The sequence below is a fragment of the Hydra vulgaris genome, chromosome 03 (assembly GCF_038396675.1).
Source record: "Hydra vulgaris chromosome 03, alternate assembly HydraT2T_AEP".
NCBI lineage: Eukaryota > Metazoa > Cnidaria > Hydrozoa > Anthoathecata > Hydridae > Hydra > Hydra vulgaris.
This window is the reverse complement of record NC_088922.1, coordinates 12,563,453-12,577,500: the sequence shown is the minus strand read 5'-3', so window position 1 is coordinate 12,577,500 and position 14,048 is coordinate 12,563,453. Positions and strand designations below refer to the sequence as shown.

General features: G+C 28.1%; 1 protein-coding gene across 2 annotated transcripts in view; it reads right to left on the bottom strand.

Annotated features, from left to right (window-relative positions):
• LOC136077954 (uncharacterized) overlaps nucleotides 1-13,777 on the bottom strand; it is a 61,473-nt gene extending 47,696 nt beyond the window's left edge. The window contains exons 1-2 of one of the 2 annotated variants that reach the window (XM_065792375.1): nucleotides 13,583-13,777; nucleotides 8,017-8,075 (exon numbers count right to left, since the gene is read on the bottom strand). In XM_065792375.1, coding sequence (XP_065648447.1) covers nucleotides 8,017-8,075; nucleotides 13,583-13,640 — 117 coding nt within the window. In that variant the 5' untranslated portion in view covers nucleotides 13,641-13,777. Of the gene's footprint in view, nucleotides 1-8,016; nucleotides 8,076-10,833; nucleotides 10,940-13,582 lie in introns of those variants that run through there. The other variant, XM_065792376.1, reaches the window with a different exon arrangement.
• Nucleotides 13,778-14,048: the final 271 nt, after the last annotated feature.

Sequence of the window (14,048 nt, the reverse complement as noted above, 5' to 3'; positions counted from 1 at the left end):
GATCCAAGTCTGGTGAATACGGCGGGTGAGGTAACTCTACCCAGCCAAGTGATGTTAGCGTTTCCTTGACCGCTTTTGCTGTATGACTCGGAGCATTATCATGCAACAAAATTACCTTTCCGTGTCTTCTAGCCCATTCTGGTCGTTTTTCGATCAATGCATGGTTCAAATTGATCATTTGTTGTCTGTAGCGTTGCGTATTAACAGTTTCGCCAGGTTTTAGAAGTTTATGATACACCACTCCCTTCTGGTCCCACCAAACACAGAGCATTTTTTTTTTCCAAACCGACAGGATTTGCAGTCAATGTTGATGCTTCTCCTGGATTTACCCATGATCTTTTGCGTTTAGAATTCTTAAAATAAATCAATTTTTCATCACCAGTCACAATTCGATACTGACTTCTTTTCGTGTTGTAACAGAACAATTCACATGTGGTTTTTCGCTATTGCCCGTGGAGCAACTTTTCGTTTAACAGGTACATTTTGTCTAAAGTCACTGGAAATCACTTTTTAAACAGGAGCTTGCCTCAAAAAAAGAAAGATGATAAAGAAAACGCAGTGATGGTAAAAAGAATTCAGAAGCAGAGAAAATGTGAACAAAAAATCATTGAAGCAGCCACTAAAAGTTTAAGGAAACAAAATATAAAAAATAAAAAAAACCAACAGAAAAACCTAAAAAAAAAACAGAAAAAACTAAAGATAATAAGGGAAAGTGCAAGACAAATATTTGTTTTAATCAGTTTTCATTCTCTGAAAAACGTCAAAAAATCTTTATCAGCACTTAGCAATGATTCATGTTTGTATTTTAGCAAATTATATCTTAGTTTGACTGACGCATAATATTATGTCAAGGTCCTTGTATTCATTAAGCTGAAGTGTTGTGTTCAGGTGTTGATAGCAAAGATAGTCACTTTATTTGTGATAATTACAGGCTTAACGATTGAAAGTCAGAGGGGCAGATTGTAATTGGCAATTAAAAAGTGACTGAAATAGCTGTCTAAGAAAGCTCTTATTAATTAAGCATAGGCCTATTCGTATATTATCTAGAACATAATCTTCCTAGCTAGTCTTACTATGAAATATTTTAAATAATTCAATGCTTTATTGGTGCTCATTATACTAGTCTCTTTATATGATTGTTGTTTTTTTTAATGTTTTTGAACTCTTTTTTGTCATGAATACTTTATTGATATGTAAAATAAACTCCGTAGTTTAAATTAACTTAAAAGTTGTTTTGAATGATATCTACAATTTACTTAACTGTAGCTATCTGAGATTATAAAACTAACTAAAATATGCACTGTTTACTACTGTAAACTCAAGGGGCCACATTAGGCTGTTGGAGGGTCCGAGTTTCGAAGACTAGTGCCAAATGTGGATACTTTAGGTAAAACTTTAAATTCGGCCTGTTTGCCAGAATATTAGGAAAATTAATTTAAAATAATGTTTATAAGACAATCAGGTGTACTTTGTATTATATAAATGCATTACTTATGGATTTTAGTATGATTTATATGATATAACAGTAAATTAGGAAAAGAAAGCCGTGTTAGGGTAGTCTACGCTATAGACCGATTATCCAGTGATAGGAGCAGTTGAGTTTAAATACATCAAAGAGGATTTGATTGAGGCAAGCAACCTTTTAACTAAAAAAAAGTACTTCTCAAAGTATATTTTATTTGTTTACAGGACGCTATTTTTTTTGAAAATGAAAATATAATGATTTATAAGTAATTTTAATTTTTTATTATTAATTAAAATTACGCTGTTTTTAAAATTGTTTTTAATGTTCATTAAATTAGGAAAATTTAGTTTTAATATCATAATTAAATAGGGAGAATAAAGGGAAGATGGCGAATTGGGCATAGTGAATCCAAATCCGGATTTCGGAATTTCGGAATTCCGAAATTCCGTCATATTTTGAATTTTTAAAAATCCGGAATTCAAAAACGCAAATTCCGGATTTTTCGAATTTAGAATTTCGATTATTTAATTCTTATTTTATTTTTGAAGTTATTTAGAACTGTTTTTATAAAAATTTCAAAAAAACTTTTGTTTTGTTTTTATATTATGTATTTCTTCCGTTCTAAAAACTTTAATTTTTATTACTAAAAACGTTTTTCAACAACAAAGTTGTCATCCTCAGTAGTATAATACAACAGTTTTTAGAAATAAAAATTAAAATTTTTAAAACGGAATAAATACATAATATAAAAACAAAACAAAAGTTTTTTTTTGAAATTTTTAGAATTTCGAATTTAGAAGAACTTTTACTATAGATGGCAGCATTGTGTACTTTCATTGTTATAAATTCAAAAAATTTAAATTTTAGTAGGCTTAGGCTACTGCAAATGCATTAAAAATTTTTTTTTAAATGAAATATTAACATTAAGAAATTAAATTGTATGCAGAGCAGACAAAGTAAGTCATTATATTAATTTTATGTTTCAAAAATTTTGTAGACTTACATTGGTATTGTTTTTAATCCCAACCCAAGTATGGTAGATAAATCTGAAGAAACTTTTATGGACATTTCAAAAGAAAGCTCATCAAATTCGGTGTGGAAATATTTTCTACGAGGGAAAACAAATCAGGTGGCGAAATGCATGCAATGCAAGCAAGTTTTAAAGATATTGTGTGGATGTACAACTCCCATGCACACACATCTTCGTTCTAAACACAACACAGTTTTGAACAAGCGAAAGTTTGATGAAAATACAACAGCTTCTACATCTGACAGTAACGATAGTGTTGTGAGCACAACCAGAAAAACGAACACGATCATTGATTTTTTCAAGTCAAAAAAAGATGAAACTTTTCCTGCCTTAGTAGCTAGAATGATTGCTTCTGATGGTTTACCGTTTCGTGTTTTTTGTACGTCAAACGATTTAAGAAATTGTTTAACAATGCGTGGATTCGGTGATATTCCAAAATCACCCACCAGCATACAGAAAGTCGTGATGGATTATACTAAAAAAATTAAACAATTGCAAATTGCTGAAATTAATCAATTAAAAAAGAATTTATGCTTTAGTCTAACATTGGACGAGTGGACGTCCTCTCGAAATAGACGTTATATGAATGTTAACGTTCATGGGTCGAAAAATATCTGGAATTTGGGTCTTTCTCGAATTAATGGTCAATTTGCGGCTGAAAATTGTGTAAAATTGTTAGAGGACAAGTTAGAATCATTTCAGTTAAATATAAGGAACGATATTTCGTGTATTGTAACTGATGGTGCTTCTATGATGCAAAAAGTGGGTAGATTATTACCATGTGAACAAATTTTGTGTTTTGCTCATGCAATTCAGATTGCAATTGTAAATGTGATCTACAAACAAACAGAGAAAGAGGTAGATGAAGATGATTATGAGAGTGTCCTAGATCTGGACTCTGATGAAGAAGATTTAAGTGATGATGAAGAAATGCAAGTGGGGACGAGAAATGAATGTGATGTAGAAATTACTGAAAAGTTTACATTGCGAAATGTAATCATGAAAGTTCGGGTAATTTTTCGAATGTTTCGACGTTCCCCTTTAAAAAATGAAGTGTTGCAAAAACATGGGAAGGAAGATCATGGAAAGGAATTGCAGCTATTGCTTGATTCGAAGACTAGATGGAGTAGCCTGATGTCCATGTTAGAACGTTTTAATCTTTTGAAAAGTTCAATAAAAAAGGCAATAATTGATATCAAAGCGGATACATTTTTGAATGATTCAGAATGGAATATAATATCTACAGTTTCTAGAAATTTGAAGCCTATAAAATTAGCCGTAGACGCGTTATGACAAAAGTTTATTAACAATTCCACCAACTAGTGTGGAGTCAGAGCGCGCTTTTTCCGCTGCAGGAGCATTTTCAACAAAAATTCGATCAAGGCTCAACGACAAAACATTGGATTCTTAGTGCTTTTTAAGAAGCTTTCTCAAAAATCAAAATGAAAATTGAACTTTCATTTTGCAATTTTATTTATGTAGTTCAAAAATATTTTAATATGAAATATTTCCTTATTTTGTAATTTGTTTTAATTTTATTGTTTTGAACTAAATACATTTATGTTAAAAAAATAATGTACTTTCTTTTCTTTATATTTTTTAAATTCTTCTTTAATAATTCCGGAATTAAACCGGAATTCCGGATTTCATCTCCTGTAATTCCGAAAATCCGGAATTCAGTTTTTTACAAAAAAATGGATTCACTAATTGGGCAAGATGGCTTTTCATATAACAATTCAATTAACAAAAAATTTAAAAATGGGTGGAAACGAAACTGTATTTATAATATAAATACAGTTTCGGTTCCACCTATTTTTAAACTTTTTATAAGTATGTAAAATATTGTTAGTATATAAGTTTTATATCTTGTATTTTCAAACAACAAATGGTTTTTTTGAATACTGTTAACGTAATTTTTTACTCATAAGTTTTATTTTTGCCGTATTTGTTGATTTGTTGACGCGGTAATTAAAAGTCACATGACTTGATGACAAGTTCATGAATTTTTTATTTTAATTCTTATTACATTTATACTTGCAAGTTTGCAAGCAACTCGCAAGTTAAAAATGCATGCAGACATTAATTATTATGATAAAAGAAACAAAGTATTATTGCTTTATGACTAATACCTTTTGCAAAAACAAGGCCCAAAGAATTAGGAAATGTTGAAGCACTTGCTTAAGCAAATGGAGGTTTCTTTTAAAATGACATCTCATAATAGTTAACACGATAATAAGATATATATAATAGAACAAAAACGATTTGAGAAACATAAATTTTTTAAACAAGCCGTTTTGTCACACAAAATTTAATCAATTTTGCATTGCTTCTCGTGGACCCCACCTATGCAATAATATTGTTCTGCGGAATTTCGATCAACCAACTTTTATCTTTTCAAACTCAATTTAAAAAAATGTATTTTTTCACTTGATAATATACTCAGATACTTCTAATATTTTGAAAATTGTTATTTAACTTGGATTTTATTACTTTTTTAATTTAATTTTTACTTTATTTTATTGTATGTTATACTTGACTTTATTTTACTTGCTTGTATTTTATAAGGTTCTGACGACAAGATCTTGTGATCTTCTTTCAGATCCTAGCTTATGTTTAATTGTTAGCAGTTTCTAAATGTGCGTATCTATACGTTTGTAAGCGTATATATGCTTATATTTTATATTTAAATATGTAAGTGTTTTTCTTATTTTAATTATGCTGATGTTGGAGTTTTTTTGTTTAATGTAAGCGAAATTCAGGAGAAAAAAAATACTAATAATTATCAGTGATACGGCAACATACCAGCCGTTTCAATAACGACCAATATGAGATGTTTCAAAGAAATCAGATTTAAGACGTTTACATGATGTTAAAAATTAGATGTCTTTTAGATGGCGTTAAGACGTTAGTCGGCTGACTAACGTCTTAACGGCATCAATCTTACATCTTAATGGCATCTCCAATTTAAGACGTTATTAATATGCCTATTAAATCTCTTTGTAACTGCTGGGACATATTCGCTGTGCATAGTAATGGAAATTACCCGGAAATTTTCGACTCAGGAAATTTTCTAGAAATTTTGAAAATTTTGGAAATGTTCAAAAAAAGAATTTTTATAACTAATGTGAATATAGTTTTATGTCTTATTTAGGCGTTTGTTATGGACAGTTTTATAGTAAATTATTGTGAAGAAGATTATAAAAATTTTAGAAAATCTCCTTTAAAAAACACTTTTTTCGGTATTGCATTTTTCTGTTTGCATTTTACAGTCTACCAGAGGCATTTTTCAATGTCTATTTAAATTGGGCTACAAGTTACTGAAAACTGTAAAACTATGTAAACTTAATTGAATATTTACAGTACTTTACAATTTTTTGTTGATTTAACCACTTTATTGATTAATGAGAGGCAATATAAGTAAAGAAACATTTTTTATAAATTTAAACTACTTTAAAATATAGTTAGCAATAAAAATAAAAACAATGATTTTGAGGTCATAAATTACGCTGCAATGTTTAAATAAGCGCTTTTAAAGTACTTTTGACTTTATAAATCAAAAATTTCAAAAATTATGATATACTTTAAAATGGTTTAAATGTATACCGTATTTTTCAACCAATATTGCTAAGTGAGCAATTTGTGTGTGTGTTTTATAATTACCATACCAAGTTAATTAATTTATTATTAATTTACTGCACACTCAGATCAAATGTGTTTTCCAATATTACTTTTAGATAAGTAATTATCATCTAACACAGCAAGGCATTTACAACATGTACGTTTTATAAAATTTGTTTTAAATGCAATATTTATTTATACATAAAAATTCCTACTTTTTTGTAAATTTCATATACAATCTTTACACATAAAAAAACTTTGCTTCTTTTTAAATCTTTCTCTACAAAAATTATACGCAATTAGACTTGTTAGTCTAAAAAAGATTTAATTCTTTGTATTTTGTGAATATTTTACATTGTAGTTGAGAGTCGTAAAAGTAGAAAAACACAGCTCAAAAGACAAGCTAACACTGTAAACATTTGCTTTTTGTTCAAAAATTCATCCTTGAATATTAAAATTTAATTTGTAAGAGAGTGAGGGAGGAGGATAAGAACGAGTTAGTGAATGTTTAATGGGGTGCCAGTCCAGCCTTCAAAGCGGCGTGGGGAAAGTAGTTTACTTTCAAACACCTATACTAAATCCGACACTATAAACCTGTATAATATATGCTTATTTTTTCGCCTGCATATGGATATAGATTTCTTTTTGAACCTTTGCGATAATTGACTCAATTATTTTAAAGTCTTGGTGAAAAATCATTCGCCTTACTAAATATGATTTGATCGAAATGACTGCATGCAAGACTTGGTTTAATATTTTCTTATTCTGATTTTTATGAAGATTAGCTGTCAGACTCAACAAAGTAGTTAGAAAAGGAACACATAGACAACTAAGGCAGTAGGCATCTATGTTACAGAGGTCTAGGTCTCCAGAAACCTCTAAATGGTCTCACGAAGCAGTTTAGAAATCAGCGGTGTTTTTTGAAACTCAATTTTCTAAAAAGTTTTTAGACTCTTTCTAATAATGCAATGTCAATTAATTTATGATTAATGACGATTTCTGTAATGATTTTCAATGTCTTCACTTTTTGCATCCATAAAGATATAACAGTAGATTTGAAATGGCAACTTGGGAAACAACATTCATGACAGGCAGATTTTTCTCAAAAAATGCCATTTTGAATGTAAGAATTTTCTAATATTTTTGACAATTAAGGGATAAAAACAACATTTTAATGACATTACAAGTAAAAGTTTTTTACCTTTTTAAGATTTTAATGTAAGCATTTTTTTTCATTTATTTTAAACTTGATTGTTCTTCTATAAAATGAAAAAAATGGAAATCTTTCTTTCCCTCAAATTAACTTTTTCATAAAATAAAAACTTGATTAAATTGATTTATTATTAAATAAACCAGAATTAAACGAGATTTTAAAAAGCATACCAGGAAAAACAAAAATAGACCAAAGACTTTAAAATAAACTAGATTTAAACCAGATTTTTTTAAATAAACCAAAACAAAAGTTTTGAGCCAAACGATAAAAAAGCAAACCAGATTTGAGAAATCTAGCTTTAAAAAAAACCAGATGGCAACCCTGTTGCTCCACAAAAGTGATATACGTAAAAGTTATAACAACTTGAGCGTTTTATTGCTTATTTTAAAAAATACGCGATTCTTAAAACTTGATTATAAAATTTGACTAAAATATGTCAATTTTTGGCTTGTGGGTTTATTATTTTATAGTTATAATGTAAATATTTAAAGAAAACCCAAATAATATGATGATTAAACGTTTGTTTTTGGAACAAAAAATGAATTTTATAAAACTATATATTTTATTGTGATAAAAAAATTTTGAAAATTTCCGGAAATTTTGAGCAACATTTCAAGGAAAATCTCCTGCTATGTTTTATGAGTTATAAATCTTTTGATTACTAGAAAAATAATTAGATAATGTCATTACCTTGTTTGAGTTGAGATAGCAGAAATCATATTGGCATGCACCAAAATAGACAAAAAAAACTAAAAGTAAATAACTGATTATTCAAACATTACATAAAAACTACATTGTTATAAATAAAGGTTATATAAAAAAGTTACCACTGGTAAAAGAAGCTATTAACACTTATTATAAAATATATGGTAAGAGTCTTGCAACAATAAAAAAGAGTTTGATAAACAGAGTGAAGAAATTCTAAATTTAAACCTACATAAAACAGGTTTAAAAGTGTAGAAGAGTATTTTCATTTCGAGAGTGACTTTGTTGCTACTTTTAATCGTATTAATCGTATTAATTTAATTTGTATATACTTTTTATAACGGGGATCTAAAATGCTAAGATGGGTTTAGGACCCCTTAGTTTTACCCTTTGCCATATTTGTGACCCTTATCACTTTTTTTTTAATTTTATAAACACCCTTTTCTGTTTTTATAAAACAGTTACTTTAGGATTAAAAAAAAATTTGTAATGTGCATTTAAAATACTTAAATGGGTTAACCCTCAATTTTACCCATATGCTCCAAATATGACTTAATTCTCTTTTCTATTTTTGCGAGACAAATACTCTTAAATAAAAAGGTTTCACTTGAATGACGTAAAAACAGCGACTGTTTGGTCACTAATGCTACAAAAGTAGTATAAATTAACAGCCAATAAAGTTTCTACACAAGCTATATATAAACAAATTAATATTATTAACTAGAAAAAAATTAATATTATCTAATAATTATTTCATCTTTTAAGTATTTATTTTATTTTCGTGGATGTGATAAAATAAGATTATTTATTTATCAAAAATTAAATATCTTCAGAACTTATTCGTCCGTTTAGTTACTTTTAATTTATACAATTTTATATTCGACTATAGGAAAGTAAAAAATTAAATTAAATAATAATAAAGAAAATTTACATGCATTAAAATGTATTAATTAAAAGTTAACTAAATAATTTAATAAGTTAATAAGTAATATGTTAATAAAAGTTTATTATAATATTTATATATATATATATATAATATATATATATATATATAATTATATTTTTTATATATAAAATTGTAAATATAAAAAAGTAATAAATTTTTATTAAATCATTATTAATTTTTACTTTTAGATAACTTTTAATTAATACATATAAATTTTGCTTATTATTATATAATATATTTTTTTGCTTTCCTATAGTTGAATATAAAATTGTATAAATTAGAAGTAACTAAACGGACAAATAAGTTCGACAGATATTTCATTATTGAAACTTAAGTAACAAGTTAATTAAACGTAGCAAAAAATTGTAACATATTATCTTACTTAAAACCAAGAAAAAATCTTTAGAAGTAATGCAGTGGGGTGAGGAACTTTAAAGTTCTTGTTTAATTTTAGCAAGTGGGGGTTAGTAAAGCGTAAAATTTTGTACTACGGTGGGTCAGAGTTGTGCAAAGAGAAGGCTTTTAAAACTAAATCAAAAATAAAGTGACGTATTTTTTAGACGACAAAATACGTTACGTTGTTTTGTCGTCTACAAAACACTTTATATTTTTTTAACCCAAACAAATTTATCAATTAAATATTTTGGAATATTTACCAAAACAGCCTCTTTGCACCATACGACAACACGGCGTCTTACTTTTCAGATCTCTAAATGTTGGAATTGTTGTTTACCTACAATATTTTTATTTTAAACTTGTTTCCTAATAATATCCTAGGTAGCAACATTAAGGGTCATTTTTTTTTTTTAATTTTTGCTTTAAGCTCCCCGAGAAGACCTAACGGTTTTGTCGCAGAGCACCGCGAAAGAACATTTAAGTAGGAAGTTCATGCCTCTTATCAGACCGATGGCGTAATATATGCCCAGTGCTCGCTTTCACAGCGTCACAACCGCTAAGTATTAGAATCTTAGTTTCAGAAGAGTTGCAACAAAGGTGATTACGATTCATATCAAACTTTATTGGATTTAATCAATTAGGATATTCTATTTCAACATATAACTGCATAACAAATTGTCGCATGAGAATTATAGGGTTCTATCGTGGCGGGTTCAGCCGTGGCGCGGTGGTAGAGCACTTGCCTCAGAAACAAAGGATCCGTGGTTCATACCCACCTAGGGGAAAGCGACATCGGATAGGAAGGAGGCGTGAGCTTTCAATTAAATGCTCAATTGCGTTGCTCTGTGATAAAACCGTAAGGACTTACTAAAAAAAAAAAAATTTCCATCTATCACACTTTTATTTCTAACATTATCTCAACATTACTTCAACATTACCTCAAATAATAAAGTCAGAAAATTTCCACGGCATATCAACTACTTAACAAAGTGAAAAATAACGGAACTTAAAATGATTAATAACTGCAATCGTCAAAGAAATAGTTTTTTTCTAAATTGTTCCGTTAAAGCTGAAATATTTAAAGCAAAATGAGCACATAAAAATAAAATAATTTCAAATTACCGGAACAGCCCAAAACTTGTTTACAAATACATTAATAAACGGCTAAACATTAAAATTTGAGTTTGTTCTCTAAGATAACTCAGTTAAAGTTATCACAACTCTTCCCAATTCAAACCTGTTTACTCTTGAAAGCTCTGAAAGTTTTTCATTGTTAAATAAAGCGATGTTAAATCTGAATGATTTTATAATAAAAACTTCGGCTTCTCTATTGCAGATATTATTAAGAAACTTACTTATTTAAACTCATACAAATCTTTTAAGATTGATGGCTTGTATCTTTTAATACTTAAGATATGTAATAAATTTTACATATACGGTAATATGTAAATTTTACATACTGTATACGTAAGATTTCCTGCGTACGCTCTAACTTTGGAATGGTGTTCTTTTTTTGGAAATCAAGCTCTTTATTAGTCCAGTCAATAAATTAAGTTCGTTATTCGCCCAGTCTATAAAATAAAAAGGAAAAAAATAACTAATTGCTGAAAACTACCATGCTAACTCACTAACTTTTGTTAAGTGCAAAATCTTCATGGCAAACTTCTACAATGGATTAAGTCCTTTTTGGTGAGCAGAAAATAACGCATTACATTTAGCATTATCAGCTCTGATTGATGCTTAAATTGTTGTTTCAAAACCTCTGTTTTTCTCCCGTTCCTCTTTTTTCTTTAACAAAACGATCATGCCCAACTTACTGAACCGTAGAGTATTAGTAAATTCTGATACAATGGATTTGACTAAAGAATTTTAAATGGTAACTGAGTTTGTAAGTGATTTTTTGAGTATTAAAGATGAACTTGATTATTTAATTAAAGAAGGACAAAAACCGATGAAACCCAATAAATTCGAGACGTTGTTATTAAAAATAGAAAAAATAAATGACACTAATTAAAAAAAGCTTATTTATTTCTAATAAAGACCAACAAGATTTTACGATCATTAGAAATTAATAAGGTCCTATTTCTTTTTAAATAAGATAGGCATTTTCTTCTGCTGGGCTACTCATCACCAAAAACATTGAACCGTTTGGGTAACAAATCTTTAGACGCTTCCTGAGGCTATAATTTGAAGCGCATAAAAATATATAAAGTGAAAAGGCATTTCCTTTGGGGTTGCATAACTTTCTTATGTTTCTCTTAGGCGTTTCATAACTTCTAATGTTTTTCTTCCTAAATATATAAAACTTACATTTATTGAAATGAATTAAACAAATGTCAAATTTTCTAAGACAAGTACAAATTTATTTAATTTATTTAAAATGCTGGAAGCATTTTTAAAATATATTAATTGTAGTCAATATTATGTAGATACTTTGATTTTTTAGTAGTGAATATTATGTAAATGATCTTTTATTAGCTCGGTATCGATGTCAGGGTCCGTGAACTGATAATTTTTAATCCTAAAAACTCGAGTTGACAAAGATCTCTAGGATTAGAATCCCTTTGCAGAAAACAGCTTGACGGTTTTATATAAGGAAAAGATGAATAACAGAAAACTTAGCGTTACCCAAATAGTGCATACGTAATGGGCGATGCGAGTGCATTGCTTAACCCAAAGAGTGATGAAAGAAAATATTAATGAACTATTATAATAGCTAGTCTGTTATACCTTCATATTTTGAAACTTCATACAAAGTCACGGAATATCAAAGATACTGATCGTGATAATTGTTTTAGTTTGAAAAATAGTTAATGTTGTTCAAAATATTGCCAAAACAGATGGTCAGATATTATTTATAAGTAGTAGGAAGAACGTCAAAATTTGGCATCTTTGCAAACTTATAAGCATTTGTAAACATAATATTTATATAAAGGTTCTCAAATAAAATGTTTTATTGTTTACCTTGAAAAATACAAAAATTTACATACATTTATATATTTGTTGGAAATGATTACACTGTTATTCAGTGAAGTGTTTGTACAAAGAATTTTTTTGTTTTTTGCATTATTTATGCAAAAATCAGTTTTTCAATTATGTTCATGCAAAAATCTTATTTAAAATTGAGAATGTAATGTTGATTCAACACTGAGAAAGTAATATTAATGATTAAAACACTATTGATAAAAGGATTAATTTAATTATTACAAGTTCGAAAATATTATTTTATAATTAATAAACAGTAGTCGTATATATAAAGTCTAGTGTTGAGTTTTTACGGTAAAAACACCAAATGGACAAAAAATGATGTTTTTTGTCCATTGACCATCCTGCAACTTACACTACGTTAATAACTAATAACTTTTTTTTTACTCTTTTAACCTTTTTTAGAGGAAAAAATCAATCTCAAGTTAGTGTTAGATACTGTAAGATTCATCGATACTTTTGTGCATTTACCATTAAAGGCTATGACTCATCAAATTTTTATAAATTCAAAATTTTGTTTTATTGTTAAACTAGTATTCAGATTATCCAGATTATAAAATTACTAATAATGAAATTTATACGGACACAAATTCTTAATCATTCATTTTAAGACAACGCACGCGGTATTCTGCGATAAGACCGATAGTTCCTCTTAAAGCAATTTAATAGCTGAAAAAAGCAGTGTTTAAAATAAATTATTTACTCTCTGGTACCTCTTTTGCAGGTTAGGTTATAAGATGTTTGCAGGGGTGGGATCAAAATAAGGGAGGGACTAATCCTAAAAATTTGCCGTCTGCTTTCTGAAAAATAGAAAAAAAAAAGTCTTTAAAACTAAAAATCTGCCGACTGAAGTGTGTCAAATGCCGACTATATTCCATGTATGTGGGTATGCATGTATGTATGCATGTATGTATGTATGTATGTATGTATGTATGTATGTATGTATGTATGTATGTATGTATGTATGTATGTATGTATGTATGTATGTATGTATGTATGTATGTATGTATGTATGTATGTATGTATGTATGTATGTATGTATGTATGTATGTATGTATGTATGTATGTATGTATGTATGTATGTGTGTGTGTATGTATGTATGTATGTATGTATGTTTGTAAGTATGTATGTATGTATGTATGTATGTATGTATGTATGTATGTATGTATGTGTGTGTATGTATGTTTTTATATGCACATAAACAAAAAGAATTATTCACTTACCAACAATTATAAAAAATATAATCTTCATTTTTATCTTCAAAAACATTTTCTGTATCATTAAACTTTTTTTGGTTTAAAATAATGTAATGAATAACTTATTTTTTAGTTTTGAAACATTTCCATAGTTTCTGTTTTGTGTATTACTCTTTATTGGTTACTGAACTGCTTGCGATTCTTCTTTTGACTGGTTTACTCAATCGCGCTCGTCGATAATTTTCTTATTGGTTGATTCAATCGTTCGTGGTATTTTCTTTTCAAGAATTGTTAAATTTTTTAGTCTTAAAATTAAAAGTATTCTCAATACGTTTTATTTAAATTTTAAAAATGCACGAAAACCTACTCGGTAATAAAAAAATAAGTATGACCTACATAGTCTATTCGTTTAAGTTATATGGTGTTTTTAGGTAAAGTTATTTGGTATTAATCAGTAAATTTACTTAGCTTTTTGAAACACACGCGTGAATAA